At 37.0% G+C, this 16,240-nt stretch overlaps 1 protein-coding gene across 10 annotated transcripts in view; it reads left to right on the forward strand.

The window, feature by feature from the left end:
* Nucleotides 1–16,240, forward strand: part of WDFY3 (WD repeat and FYVE domain containing 3) — a 264,038-nt gene that overhangs the window by 72,493 nt on the left and 175,305 nt on the right. For 9 of the 10 annotated variants that reach the window (XM_027095860.1, XM_027095857.1, XM_027095863.1 and 6 more), the window contains one exon: nt 15,089–15,299. In XM_027095860.1, coding sequence (XP_026951661.1) covers nt 15,120–15,299 — 180 coding nt within the window. In that variant the 5' untranslated portion in view covers nt 15,089–15,119. Of the gene's footprint in view, nt 1–9,062; nt 9,151–15,088; nt 15,300–16,240 lie in introns of all 10 variants that reach the window. The other variant, XM_027095853.1, reaches the window with a different exon arrangement.

Below are 16,240 nucleotides of genomic sequence, written 5' to 3' on the forward strand. Positions count from 1 at the left end.
AAATAAATAAACAAACCTAGGAAATAGCCATCTCCCCAGTGTCAGGGGGTCAGTTCATTCAAGGTAGTATTTTATGTATTTTATTACATGGCATTCCTTCTAAGAGGAAGATGAGACTACTATAAGAAAAATATGGTAAACTGGGTTGTACTATGCAGGATTATTCACTTTAGTAACTTACTTCCCAAGAATAACAGACAGTATATTTTAAATATTATTGTTAATATTTCAGATAGATTTATAAAATCTATTAAATAACAAACTGATAAGAATAGCATTTTTCCTCTCATTCTTCCCCAAAGGCATTTTTTAAAATAGGCTACATGTGAACAACAGTGAAATGATATAATTGGGACATGGCTATTTGTGGTAATCATTCTTATGTTTTGCTCCGGTGGAAGAATAGAGAAACATAGCTTTCTTATTCTTTTCTCCCCTCCTTTCTTTTCAGCCTCTTCAGTCTTCAACCCCCATCCTTCAACCCCTTTAGTGAGAATGCACCTGTACCCCTTAGCCATGAGACATTTTTGTGTTTCATTTGTAGAAGATCTAATGCCAAAATTATAAGGAAGCAATAACACTGATTAGCAAAGGGTTATATCTGGTAACACATAATTTTTTTGTCCTTAAGATTTATATCAGTACCACCTTTGATATTTTAAAGTATGTTCTTTAAAGATTCCATAAGTTTCCTAATTGTTTTCATTCATATACCTCTATTAAGTGAATAAAGAGTATTTAAAATAATTATGATAGAGGAGTTTCTGGAAAAGTTAACAAATAAGGTGTCAGTAGGAAGATTTCCTGCCTCACTCCATCCATCCAACTATTCACCCAGCCATCCATAATACATTTATTAATTATCTAAAGTGTTTCAGGTACTGTGGCAAATACCAAAAAGTTGATTATAAAAAACACACGTCACTGACCTCACACTAGGTTCATTTTCAAGGAATGATGGAAAAGCTTTCTGTTCACTGGAAATACCCTCCATAAATCCTAGGATGTTTTTACTGTACCTGGGGTAGGTTGAGAAATACCCTTATACGGGGTCAGACTAGGTTATTGGCTGTTGACTGTTAGCATAACCCTTGTGGAGAGGCTTGATGTGGATATTAAGTGCATGTTTTTCTAGGGGATGAGAATGAGTATTTGTGGATTTGGGGTGCATCAGACATACAGGGTAAATGAACAAACATCCGTACAACAAGGAACAAAGAGCAGACAGAAAATTGTGTATTGATTTCCATTTCCTTTATTTACTGATGAGGTTATGCAGCCTTTGGTATATTTGTGGTCATTCATTTTCCTTTTTTTGTGAAATGCTTGTCTTTTGTCCATTATTGTATTGGATGGTTTGCCTTTCTCTCATTGATTTGTAGCTGTTCTTTACATATTTTGGATCTAATGCTTTTTTGTTATTTATAGGTGTTGCAAATATTTCATTCACAATTTGTGGCTTGTGTTTTCTGTTAATTTTTCATGTACAGAAGTTTTTAGTTTTGATAAGGTTGTGTGTGTGTGGTTCTTTTTTTTAAGACATTCTTCCTTACCCTGAGATTATAAAGATATTTTCCAACATTTTCTTCTAAATATTTTAAAAGTTTTGCTTTTCAAATTAATGTCTTAATTGCTTTGGTGGCAAGGACATGGTGAATATAAGCTACTGAAAGCAGAGCTACGTGGCTGGAGCAGAGAGAGATTCAGGTGGGATGGGGAGTGCCTTGATAAATATTTCTTTGAATCAGTGATCAAGTTGCTACTGCAGAGTTAGGTTTAAATTGTTTTGGAATTAAATAAGGTCCTGAACTATTCATGATAGATTGCCAGGCAGTAAAAAAATCTGAGTAGGCCATTTCCAGAAGAGGAAAGACCATGTGGGAAAAGCAACAAGGGTTTGAAATTGCATGGCCTGTTCAGGGAACAGAACTTAGGTGATGTGGTGTGAGCCGAAGCTGAGAGGAGGGATATTGCAGAAGATGGAGCTTCAAAATTAGATGGACAACAGATTTTGAGGAGCCTTTTATACCTTGCAAAGGGTTTTGACTCTACCTCATTGTAGGCGATTGTGTCTTTTTTCTTTTTTAATAAATTTATTTATTTATTTTTGGCTGCGTTGGATCTTCGTTGCTGTGCGCGGGCTTTCTCTAGTTGCGGCGAGCGGAGGCTACTCTTCCTTGCGGTGCGCGGGCTTCTCACCGTGGTGGCTTCTCTTGCTGCGGAGCATGGGCTCTAGGCATGCGGGCTTCAGTAGTTGTAGCGCACGGGCATAGTACTTGCGGCTCGCGGGCTCTAGAGCGCAGGCTCAGTAGTTGTGGCGCACGGGCATAGTTGCTCCGTGGCATGTGGAATCTTCCCGGACCAGGGCTCAAACCCGTGTCCCCTGCATTGGCAGGTGGATTCTTAATGACTGCGCCACCAGGGAAGCCCCCGATTGTGTCATTTTTAAGGAAAGTTATATACTGATCTGTTTGGAATTTTAGAAAAAGTACAGCCACTCCATGGAGGTGGTTAAAAACTGGAGTTGGTACTCCCACAGCAACTTGCATATAGTAAGCAGACACTTAAGAAATTTCAACAATGGCATTGCTCAGAAACTATTTAGAATTTTTTCCCCATAATCAGCTTCAGAGTCTGCAATGCATTCTTTTGAATATTAGTGGTGAATTTTCAGTCTTTTTGAAAGGATTTGATATTTAGTAATCTGCAGAAGTTACTTGGGGGAAGTTTGGAAACTAAGGCAAATGAGCAAGCTGGGTAATTCCACTTTTGGTAAAACATGATACATGATGACACTAAGTTTTAGATATAGCTTATAAAATGCCTTGAAAGCAATCTTTAAAGAGGAATTTTTAAAAGTATTTTGAACCATGTCAGCATCATTATGTGAATATAACCTTCTAAGATAACTAATGGGTGGGGCAAAATTTATCTGAATGTATAAATGTTGATGTTTTTATAAAAATAAAAGTATAGGAACTCACAGTTTTAAACCCTCATTACCATTATTATTTTTGTTGATATCATTATTTTATTACTTTTTTCTTTCATTTGTGAGGTTTTACTAATATAATTCTGCATAATCTTTTGCATTTGTCATTTTCCTTTCATTGCTTTCAGACCGCAGCATATATTCCAGCTCATTCCGTGATGATTTGTTATCAGTACTGGGGAGCTGACCTCTTCTTTTTGATATTCCTTTGTTGTTGATGCACCAATTCCCTGTGGAGGATTCCACTTATTGCCTTTTGTTTTGTCATCCTCTGCTTACCAACCAACCCTAACTATTAATAGTGATTTTTGTTTTCTGCTTCTGCCCCTGCATTCACATTCATAGTTCTTACTTTCCAAATTTATACCAGTTTTCCCTGAATACTTTTATTCCTATGGAGTACTTAACACCTCCCAATAAAAATAGTCATATGGTAATGGTTTATTACTTTTTCAAGTAATAAAACTGAATTTAAACAAACCATAAAGAAGAAAGTAGTCATCTAAGCCTTCTTTGTTTTAAAATAAACAGATAAGGAATTTAGAGAAAATTCTTTCTCTTTGGCCTGTTTTAAATTAACCTTAACTTATTTTTGGCTTGAGCTGCCTCTAATTCATTCATTGTCTAAACTTTTACTGATCACTTTTTACTCATTTGTTAATCATGTATTGCTTGTATCTTTTTTGCCAGGCACTGTGTTAGACACTGAGGGAAGAAGTTGCATAGGACATGATCTTTGCCTTCCATAATCTTATTTGTCTAGTGTTGGAAAAAGGTAAACAAAATAACAGTTACATAACAAGGTGAGAAATGCTATAATAAAAATATGCCCAGGATTGTATGGGAAAAGAAGGGAGCAACTTTATTAAACTGAGAGATTAGGGAATGCTTTCTAGAAGAGGGGACAGTTGAGCTGAGATTTGCAGGATGATTAGTAATTAGCTAAATGTAGAATTGCAGGGGGAAGGCCTACCACTCCCACCCCAGGAAGGGTATATGAAGGCACAGAACTGTGAAGGCACATCAGGGAGACGTGCAGGAGACGAAGCGTGGGTGGAATAAAGAGGAGGGTTAGATCCAGGGGCCAGGTAATGAAGAGCCTTGAAAGTTGTACTTTCCCTTAAAGCTATGGGAATTGTTGCTACATTCATTTGTTCATTTCTACTCTGTACTAAATCCTCAGCTAGTTGTTAAGCATTTGGAGAGCATAGCCTGCTTTTAGGGAATTCGTAATTTAATGAGAGATACTGATAATTAAGCAGAAAGAAATGCTCTTTATTTAAGCAACTTGGTAACTTTTCAACTAAGAACAAATGGTTGTCAATGTACTTTTTTCCTGGAGATGTTTAAGAACTTCGACGTTTATGAACTGTGAAGACTTTCTATACGACGAAAACTAGGACATAACTTTTTAAAATTTTTATGTGTAATATGTAATTTTTTGTGAGGAATAGTAAAAGTAGCACATCCGGAATTCAGAATGTGTGTACATAAAATATGATGCTACCATATAGTAGGTGTATGACCATATGTAAGCCTTTTAACATTTATTTACCCACCACCTACTATGAACTAGGGATACAAAGTTAAATAAGATTTGGTTCCCACCACTGAAGACATGATAAATTAGTGGGAGTAAATAACCACTAATTGGTATATGTTTGTTACAGTAGAATAGCAGTAAGAATAGCTGTCGCTTACTGAGCACCAGTGCCAGACATTACCCTAAAGCGTTTTCTGTGTAGTACCGCATTTGGTGAATTACACTACACCGCCACTCTGGCCTAGGTTCTGATAGTTACTCTCTTCTTACACTTGAGGAATCTGATACACAAGGATGGTGACTGACCTGCTGAAGTTACGCAGCTGGTAAATGGTGCAGCTAGGATTTGAATCCAGGCAATTAGTTGCAAAGCCTCTGTAACCACTATACTATACTGTCTCTCTTAATGAATATTTTATGCCAGACTATTAAAGTACCATGGTAGGATAAAACAACAAATTCTGCCTGGAGGTTTGGGAAAGACTTCTCTGAGAAGGCAGACTGAGCTTAGCTGCTAGGAAAAGTGGAAGAGGGGCCTTCCTTGGCAGAGAGAACACGATACACAAACACACAGAGGGCTAAAGAAACCAACAAGGCTGGGAGATACTTTCAGTGGAGCAGAATTTAGAGCAAAGAAGGTGGCTTAGTGAGAGAGGGGGCTAGAAATATAAATGGGGCCAGAATGTCTAAGAATTTAGATATTAGATTAAGATGCTAATATCTTATTTATTTATTATTGCCAGTTTATTCTTAGGCAATAGAGAATCAGCAGAGGTTTTCAATCAGAGAAATGGTATATCTGCTTTGTTTTTCAGAAGAAAACTGAGGAGCTGTAGGGAAGATGCACTCAAGACAGGGGCACCGGTCATATGGTAGTGAGACTGAGACTAATTTTATCCATTGTTTCGAAGAACCAGGCTTTGGTTTTTTTGATTTTCTCTGTTTTGCTCGTTTTCAATTTAATTGATTTGTTGCCCTCATTTATTTCTTTTCTTTTGCTTCCTTTAAGCTTAAATCGCTCATATTTTTCTAGTTTCCTAAGGTGGAAGGTTAGGCTATTTTTTATATCTTTTGTAGTATATGTTTTTAGTGCTACAAATTTTCCTCTAAGAACAGCTTTCACTGCATTTTATGCATTTTGATAAGTTATATTTTTATGCAGTTTAAAATGTTTAAAAATTTCTTTTGACACTTCTTTGTCTCATGTTATTTAGATGCATGTGGTTTAATTTCCAAATATTTGGGGGGTTTCCAGCTGTCTTTTGTTACTGATTTTCTGTTCAATTCCACTGTAATCTGATAGCATATTTGGTATGATTTCTATTCTTTTGAATTTGTTAAGGTGTGTTTACAGCTCAGTATGTGATCTGTCTTTTTTTAAATTTATTTTTGGCTGCGTTGGGTCTTCATTGCTGTGCTCAGGCTTTCTCTAGTTGCGGCGAGTGGGGGTTACTCTTCATTGCGGTGCGTGGGCTTCTCATTGCGGTGGGTGGCATCTCTTGTCGCGGAGCATGGGCTTAAGGCATGCGGGCTTCAGTAGTTGTGGCTCATGGGCTCTAGAGCGCAGGCTCCGTAGTTGTGGCACACGGGCTTAGTTGCTCCACTGCATGTGGGATCTTCCCGGACCAGGGATGGAACCCGTGTACCCTGCATTGGCAGGCAGAATCTTAACCACCATGCCACCAGGGAAGTCCCTGTGATCTGTCTTGGTGAATGTTCCATGTGAGTTTGAGAAGAATGTGAGTTCTGCTGTTGTTGGATGGAGTGTTCTGAAAATATCAACTATAGTTCTGGTTGGTTGATAGTACTGTTCAGTAAACTGTATTGATTTCCTGCACACTTGATCTATCAGTTATTGTATGAGGGCTGTTGAAGTCCCCAACTCCAAAGTGGATTTGTTTTTTTCTTCCTTCAGTTCTATCAGTGCTTGCCACATGTGGGATTTTCATGTTAGGCTTATACATGTTAAGGATTGTTAAGTCTTCTTAGAGAATTGACCCTTTTGTCAGTATGTAATACCTCTAACTATCCCCGATAGTTTTCCTTGTTGTAAAGACTGTTGTCTAAAATTAATATAGTTACTCCAGCTTTCTTTTGACTGGAGTTAGCATGGTTTACCTTTCTCCATCTCTTTACTTTCAGTCTATCTGATTAGTTAAAGCGGCTTTCTTATAGACACTATATAGTTGAGATGTGTTTTTTAATTCACTCTGACCTTCTGTCTTTTAATTGGTGCATTTAGTCCAGTCACATTTAAAGTGAGTTTTGATATAGTTGGATTAATATCTGTCTTGTTTAAAACTTTCGTATTTGTTGCATTTGTTATTTGGTTCTTCCTACTCCCCTTCTGTCTTCTCTGGTTTTAACTGAGCATTTTACATGTTTTCCTTTTATCTCCTCTCTCTGTATCAATTAAACTTTTTTAAAAAAAATTTAGTGGTTGCCCTAGAGTGAACATTTTTTTTTTACTAATATTCATGTACCTTCAAATAACACTTTATTACTGAGGTATGGTATGGGTATCTTATAAAAGTATTCCCAGTTCCTTATGACATTGCTGTTATTCATCTTACTAATTCAGAAACTTTAAGCACCCAATGCATTATCACTATTATTACTTTAAAAACAATCTTTTAGATCAGTTAAGGATAATAAAACAATTTTATTTTACCTTCATTTATTCCTTCTCTGACACCCTTCTCTTTATTATGTAGATAGAGACATACCCTGGAGATATTCCAGACCACCTCAATAAAGCAAGTCCCACCAATTTTTTGGTTCCCCAATGCATATAATATTTATGTTTACACTATACTGTAGTATATTGAGTGTGCAATAACATTCTGTCTAAAAAAGTATACATACCTTAATTTACTTTTACTCCTAAAAGAGTAAAATAATCTTTTACTCCTAAAAGACCATCATCTAACAACACAGGGTTGCCACAAACCTTCAATTGGTAAAAACAAAACAAAACAAAACAAAGAAAAAACAAACCTCAATTTGTGAAGCGTAATAAAACACAGTATGCCTGTACAATTTTCTGACCTATATCATTTTTTTCTCCCCAAACAGCTATTAATATTTCTGGTATGGCATGTCACCTCACAATACTTTCACATTTTTTGAGTGTCTGAGAAATTCTTTATTCTTTCTTCACCTTTTTTTTTTTTTTTTAAGATTTATGTATTATTTATTTATTTATTTTAGGCTGCATCAAGTCTTAGTTGTGGCACATGAGATCTTTGTTGAGGCATGCGGGATCTTTCGTTGGGGCACACAGCCTTCTCTCTAGTTGTGGCACGCAGGCTCCAGGGCATGTGGGCTCACTAATTGAGGTGCGTGGGCTCACTAGTTGAGGTGTGTGAGCTCAATAGTTGTGGCGTGTGGGCTGAGGTTGCCCCGTGGCACGTGGGATCCCAGTTCCCCGACAAGGGATCGAACCCACGTCCCCTGCATTGTAAGGCAGATTTTTTTTACCACTGGACCACCAGGGAGGTCCCTGATAATTTCATTGGATATAGAATTCTAGGCTGGCGGATTTTTCTTCCAACATTTTAAATATTCAATATTTCCTTTCATTCTTTTCTTGCTTGAACGTTTTGGATGAGAAGTCCACTATAATATTCGTCCTTGTCCTTTTATAGGTAAGGTTTTCCTCCTCCTCCCACCCCCTCACCCCAGTCCCTTTCAAGAGTCTCTCCTTATCTTTGACCTTCTATAGTTTGAATATGATATGCTTAAATGTACTCTTTTAGGTATTTAATCTTGATATTCTCTGAGCTTTCTGTATCGGTGGTTTGGTGTCTGTCATTAATTTTGCAAAGTACTTAGACATTATTACTTCAAATATGCCACTCCTCCCTTTTCTCTTCTTCTGGAAGCTGATTTATCTTCAGGCTCACTGATTCTTTCCTTGGCCATATCGTCTACTACTGAGCTCATCAAAGCATTCTTCATAATTGTTACAGTGCTTTTGATTTCTTGCATTTCCTTTTGATTCTTTCTTAGAGCACAGTTGGTGGTTGTAAAGTGTGGAAGAGGGGAACTGTTTTATAATCCTGTGATTAAATCTCATTGTTTTAGTGGGCCTGTAACTCTTGGGCTGTGACCTTCACAAGTATTTCTCCAGGGCTGTTTCTTCCCTCAGCCCCTGTAGGTGAGACTGGAAGGTTGGTGGGGAGGGGGGGAGGAAGAGGTGGGGTGGGAGAGATGCCCTTCCCTCAGGTGAGACAAGGCTAAGATAGTCTTTTACTCTGGAAAGTCAGCCTTTGTTATAGAGTATCCTCTGGGAACATTTCAAAGTGATTGTGCTTCCCTTCCCTCTTGCCAGAGCCAGGAGGAGGGGATCTTTCCCACATCTCTGTGAGAAAGAATCTGGTGGGGTTCCTAGAAGTGCAACCCAGGAAAGTTGTGGTGAGAGCCTGAAGGCTCTGGCCCCCAGGAGTTTCTCCCTCTCATGCTAGCCTACTGTTAATAGATAAGCATATTTCATCTGTGAATTTCTGGATTTGCTTGTCTCTCCAGATTTCAGGGATTAGTTTGCCCTGCAACCTCAGTTCCCTGAGGGTTCCAGAAAAATCCTTGGTTTCCAGTTTATTCAGCTGTTTCTTGTGTAAGTACAGGAATGATGACTTCTAATCTCCTTACATTTTGGTGCTGAAATCCTGATTTTTAAAAATTTAACTTCTTTTTTCCTCCTAACTTTTAAGAATTGTACTATTCCATAATACAGGTGTACCATGAGTTGCCTATTCATCTATTAAAGGACTAGGCTATTTCTGATTTTTTGTTATTGTAAACAATTATAATAACATATAATGCAGTAAACTGTCTTGTACTGTGAGTATTGCTCTAGGACAGCTTCCTGGAAGAGGTATCACTAGATGAAAGAGTAGGTATGTTGATACTATGAGATTGCCCTTAAAAAGGTTGCTAATTCAACAAGGTGTGTACATTTCAATTTTTTCTATTCTTACTATGTATATATTTTGTAAGTCCTATCAATTTTTTGCCAAATTGAGCAAATAGTTGTACTTGTTTTTATTTGCGTTTCTCTGATTATTAGAGATTTTTAAGTGCCTTTTTATATGTGCATTGTGTTGCATTTCATGTGTATAGTATTTTTATGGGGGATAGTCTATTTCTATTAAATTTTTATTTTGTTATCGTGTTGTTGATTTTAAGAGTTCCATGGATAATCTCGTTATTAATGCTTTGTTATAAGGTTGCTATTATTTTTGTGTTTTTTGTTGCTTGTCTTTTAACTTTGTGGTATTTTTAGCTATAAATCTGTCTTTTTTTCCTTTTAAGAAGAATTTACCCTAAATTATAAGTGTTTCCTTTTATATTTGCTTCCAGTGTTTTACTGTTTGTTTACATTTAGATCTTTAATCCATTTGGAATTATTTTTATTTATGAAAATAATAATTTTAGAAAAATCAAACTTTATGTTGTAAGAGGTCTGCAGAATTGTAGAATTTTCTCCACAGTATCCAGCAACCCAAAATTAGACGTGGAGAAATTGTGTGGTTGAATTCATCCAGGCATGGGTACTAGTTGGAAATATGTATAGGCAGGAGTACAGGAGAACTGAAGGTACAGTTGTTAATGTATTGAAGAGACTGAACATCATCTGAGGAGTAGAACTGGGAAAAGTTAAGAGGAATAAGCGATTCCAGTGAAGACCACAGATTTAGGAAGTGGGAAAGGCAGGTGGATTGAAAATTAAGATCTCACAGTAAGATTTCAAAACTTGAAATTTCAGAAATAGAGAAATTCCTAGTGCTGTTAGGTCTAGGATATGGCCCTGAAAGTTCTAGGCCTACTTATATGCACTTCACTCCTGAGGTTAGTCTCCCTGCTGTGTGCCATCCATCCACTGAGGATACTGATACATTCACAGAGCTGAATGACTTGAGCTAGAGGTTAGTGGAGATACAGGTATAATGCAAAATGTGTCAGTAGAAAGCAGTCACAACTTAACAGAAGCATCATGCTACAAAAATTCTTTTACAGGTCTTTCATACAAAATTTTGAACACATTTTCTTATAAAGATACACTTTCAGAGAATGCTGGAGAATTTCTGGTCAGCCTACAAAAGTTTATCCCATAATATAATTTAATTGTACTATTTTAATCATATCAAATAACTGTCATGTAACTATTGGGGTAAATGTGCCTTTGGGGCTCCCAAAACAGCAGCAAGGGCCCTAGAAGGAGGGGTTTGAGAAAGGTGTCAGAGAGATGTCAGTAGTGGCTACCCATGATTGGAAATCATATCTAAATGAAGTGTCCTTAAATGGAAGCAATATCCTTTCATCTGTGAGAAGAGAAAATTAAGCACAATGGAAAAGATGTTTTGAGAAATTGTCCAGTTCAGTATATGTGTAGGATGATGAGTTCACCGATGGGGTCAGAAGGGTGAAGGATGTTGGGAATAGGTCTTAAGTAATTGTATTTTGCCATAGAAATGAGATGGCTGATATTGTCATGTCTCATAGGTGGGGCTAAAATCTGATATGACTGTTCTTGAAAGGCAAAAACAATGTTTCAGCAGGTAGAAATTTTAAATTCTAATTCAGGACTGTATTAGTAGTTCTTTTTCAATGTATGGGTTAGATTGCTGGGTTATATACACAGTTTTTTGGGAGCCTCTCAGAGTTCTGCTTTCATTCTTCAAAAGTGTAAGAAGGGCTTCCCTGGTGGCGCAGTGGTTGAGAGTACGCCTGCCGATGCAGGGGACACGGGTTCGTGCCCCGGTCCGGGAGTGCCCCGGTCTGGGAAGATCCCACATGCCATGGAGCGGCTGGGCCCGTGAGCCATGGCCACTGAGCCTGCGCGTCCGCAGCCTGTGCTCCGCAACGGGAGAGGCCACAACAGTGAGAGGCCCGTGTACCGCAAAAAAAAAAAAAAAAAGTGTAAGAAGTTTTGCCTTTGCTCTTCACAATGTAAGAAAATAAATAGGATCTTTTTCCCCAGAAAGTTTAAGAAAAAATTAAAAACCTGAGGAATTATGTATAATTATTTGATGAAACTATAAGATTTTCCCTGAGTCCTGTGAGCTATTTATTTCTTCTCGTGGAATTAAGGAGTTACTTAGAAAAGCTATTTTAAGTTTTTAGCTGAGCTACTCAAAGGCCATTAGTTACTTGGCAAATATATGTTTACAAATTTAGGCTATTTACTTGTTCTATAATTTAAATAATGGCAGACCGTTTAAAGGACTTAAACAGTTTTTCAGGCATTTCCAGAGGATTTTTAAGCTTTAACACAAGAGATTAGAATAAGAACTACTGTCTGGGCTCATTGCAATAATTACCTCATTGCTATTTAAATAACCCCCTGTTGGCAGTACAAACACTTTTCTCTTGTGAAACAAAATAGAGTTTGCATTAGAAAACTAGTTCTTATGCACAATAATCTTTGTAAATATTTTGAAAATCCCTGATAACATTACCCCCCAAAATAATCCTTCTATGATTTGTCCTCAGTATTATTAAATTTTGCCTATCTCTTCTGTATTGCTTTAGAAACCTCTTATTGAGTATCTAAGAAATAAATTTTCCCTTAATTTTTTATTTATCACTTTGTAAGTCTCTAAAACATAGTACTGTAAGAGCCCACACTCTTTCCTTTGCCTTACTTGCTTAAATAACGAAAAATGTAAACGAAAAGAAATTAAATGTTTCATGATCAAGCTGAAGGAAGAAGTATAAAAACTGTTGAACATAATTAATGTGTTTGGCACTTTATATAAATGATGTTATTTTATGTATGCATTACAAAAAGCCTATGAGGAAAGATTTTACGGGTGAGAAAAACCCAAGATTCAAGGGAATTAAGAGACTTTCACCTGAAGTTACCTATCTTATATGGACGTGTTGGTACAGATTTCACCAAGAAGTACCCATTCTTTTCTGCTCTTTCACTGCTGAAGGGTACTTTAAACATGATAGTTCTTGGTCTGAATTATACTTTAAGTTACAGACATTGAAGTGCAGACAAAGCAATGAGTCAGCAATCTGATATGCTTAAGTGTTTCTTGGTAAATTAGGAGAAAAGGAGGAATCTGAATTTTTTTCCCCATTACTGAGATTATCTGAGTAATCGAGAAATACCAGTAAATCCATTTAGCTGATTGATATATTGGGTTGGCCAAAAAGTTCGTTCGGGTTTTTCCATACCGTCTTACGGAAAAACCCAAACAAACTTTTTGGTGAACCCAATATATCCCTTTGTATCCGACAAATATAAAATAATGGTGGTACGATAGCTTGATTTACATCTAGCGAATGTCTTTGTGTGATTATGTGTGTGTGTTTACGGATAATTGATTAGTGTATGTTCAGAAAAGTCAAACATTTCTTTTGCATTCTAACTGCAACTTGATGCTAACTAAATAAATATTACAGAGTCACAGTTGCCAAAAATTTTGTAATTTAAAATAGGCACATGAATATAAGTAAGCAGGAAGGGCTGAACCAGTAGGTGGGAGTCCTGGATTCTCATTCAGTTCTTTTTCATTGTGAGATTTTGAGCAAATTGTTCTTGTCTTGAGGCCTCACAAAAAGGTAGAATTAATCCCCTCCTCAGTCCCCTTGCTTAAGTTGGAATGAGGACCAAAGGGAATGGTCTGAAAGTGCTTTGACTCTCTATAAATAAGGATTGATGCTTGGCTTTTTAATGACCTAGACCCCTTTGAAAGCTGGAGATCTATTTAAAATGTTTTTTGAAGTGTTAGGGGATCATGAATCCTGTAAATCCTATCCACAAGCTTTAGATTATGAACTGAAGCTATGGGTTAAGGAAAAAGAGCAGATCTATGTATAATCTGAAGTGTTAGCTAATTTATGCAAGTTTTATAGTTAACTTCAAATTTTATATTTGTCCTGGGGGTTTCCAGGACGAAAAATACCAGCATATAGTAGGCTCTTTGAATGTATTTGTTGAAATCTTTATAATGTATACTTGGGGAACTTAACACATTTTTCCGAGAATGAAATATGTTGAACAAGTTTGAACCGGACTGACTTTCACTTGTCATTTTGTAGTTCAGAGGGTCTCCTCGGCCCTGTGCCTGTGGTCTGAGCACTCTTCCCCACTACTGGACACCTTAGCAGTATTGAGTGCTCTTTGCACAGAGGTCCCTTGGTGCAGACCAGCCTTTGGCAGGGTGTTTTCCTACTTCTCACCTGTGATGAGTCGCAGGTGGCCTCCTGTTGCAGTCAAGCTAGAATGCATAAACATGCGCCCGCAGGCAAACACGGAATCCACTCAAAATTCTCAAGGGCAAGCATATTTAAGATGCTAGTTCTTCTTAATGGTTTAAAAAAATCAATAGATGTTTAGTAAATAAACGTCTAGCTCTGCAGTGGTCTCTCATTTCTTAAGAAATGCCATGCTGGCTTATGTGGCAAAATTAAAAATTAATCTTCAGATTACTCCTGCTTTTCTACAGGTTAGAAAGCAAAATTGCCTTTTACTCAAGTTCAGTATATCCCATAGTGTCCTCCCAGCCTTCCTGATTCTTTTTGTAAGATATCCTGTTTTTGTGTCTGAAATTAGCTAATTGCTGGCAGGCACAGTTCATGGTGGTTGAAAAGGGCTGATGATGCTTTCTGAAAGCTTAGCGTTATTGATTCTGGTGTATGTTCTAACCCAGTGATTGGTTTACTTATTTCTTAACTGCAGTTCTAGCCAGGGATACATACATTTTACATTGTGATTCAATACACATGAATACACCCTTACCTAAAATAAGTTTCATGAAATAATAATTACCCTTACTACATGTATTCCAATATCTTCTATTTCATTAAAAATATTTTTATTGAGGTATATAGTTGATTTACAATATTATATTTTACTTCTTTTTTTTAATTGCTTGTCATGAATTAACATGACCTGCCAAAGGGTTTCAAACTGTAGTTTGAAAAAACAGTCTTAAGTTATATGACAATTTTCACTTTTTTCTTATGATTTATAATATATTTGAGGGTATCATTTCATTTAATTTGCATTTTTCAAACTACAAGTCTTCAGTGAGGACTATCCCAAGTGTAATCCTTCATCTACAAAAAAAGTTAAATAATTGAAAATAGAAAACTTTGTGGGGATTTTTGTTTTTTTCACTTGTTTGGATGTTTTGAAGTGAGGGTGAATTTTCTGTGCTTTTATTCTTTTTCCATATAGTCAACTATTAAGCAACACATTAATTATAAGATTTATGATCCCTTTATTTGTTGAACTTTGTTATGACTAACTTGGAAATGTTTGTTGCTCGTCCAGCAACAATTAATTTTTTACATTTAATGTTTTACATTTTATACAAATTGTGGCAAAGCCGGTAAGGAACACTGAGTGGCATAATTTGTAACTTGTCATTTAGGGAGATTTATCAAAATTAGCTTTGCCTCTCTACCTTTTCTGTTCAAAAAAGTAGAAAAAATATTTTAGGCAGAATTTTTTTGTTTTTCTGGCTTTTAATGAGCTCCGTGCATGCTTGACCTGGTCAAGACAATGACATTTTGACTGTATGAACATCTTACAGAATTAGAAGTGTTTATCACCAACCAGCCAAGATGAATATGGTGAAGAGGATCATGGGGCGGCCGAGGCAGGAGGAGTGCAGCCCGCAAGACAACGCCTTAGGACTGATGCACCTCCGCCGACTCTTCACGGAGTTGTGCCATCCTCCCCGGCACATGACTCAGAAGGAACAAGAAGAGAAACTGTACATGATGCTGCCAGTGTTTAACAGGGTGAGTCCAGGTTTCCAAGCACATGCCTTTTGTGATGGGGTGGTACTGCAGGAGTCTTGAGGTTATAATAAGTCACAGATGGGAAAAAAAAATGATAGAATGAATGAATTTTTAAGAAGCTGATTCCTTCCTTTCAATTTGCTATAAGGTGATTTGATGTGAGATCTGGTCAGAATGAACTCCTCTTAGTTCTAGCAGATAAAAGGAAGATTGCGAGCATTTTGTAAAATGTTCCTCTAATGGTTGATACTTGGAAGAGGGATAGGTTATAAATTACCACTTATGTTATTTCCATTACCTTTTGAAGTGATGATTTATGGCATCAAATGGTGCAGTCGCCCAAGTCCTTTTTACACTTTGAAGAATCATCTCAGTTTATTTTGTTGTTTGGTGGATTTTCTGTAAAAGAACTTGTAAGAGGATAGTTACAGGCTCTAGAGAGTCAAAATAGAGCTAATGTTTTAATGTATTTTGTCAAGTTGATCACATGTAGCAATCTTTTTTTTTTTTTTTTTTTAAATACTTATTTATTTGGCTGCGCCGGGTCTTAGTTGCAGCACGCAGGATCTTCGTTGCCGCGTGCTAGATCTTCGCTGTGGCATGCAGACTCTTAGTTGCGGCATGTGGGATCTAGTTCCCAGACCAGGGATCGAACCTGGGCCCCCTGCATTGGGAGCCTGGAGTCTTAGCCACTGGACCACCAGGGAAGTCCCACATGTAGCAATCTTAATGGGGATTTTAAAAATTTTTATCAAAGATGTATATGTACATAGTTTAAAAAGTCAAGTACTTCCGCAGGCTTATAGGGCCCTGCTGCTCTCCACTGCTAATTGTTGCTGCCACTTTTAGCTATTTCAGCTTTTACATAACAAACAATACTTATACTGCTGTCGTGGTTGTTCAGTTTTAATTGACTTCTTACTGAGAAATAGGAGAATTCG

The sequence above is a fragment of the Aethalodelphis obliquidens genome, unplaced genomic scaffold (assembly GCF_003676395.1).
Source record: "Aethalodelphis obliquidens isolate GAN/ISIS:26980383/991018 unplaced genomic scaffold, ASM367639v1 scaffold95, whole genome shotgun sequence".
NCBI lineage: Eukaryota > Metazoa > Chordata > Mammalia > Artiodactyla > Delphinidae > Aethalodelphis > Aethalodelphis obliquidens.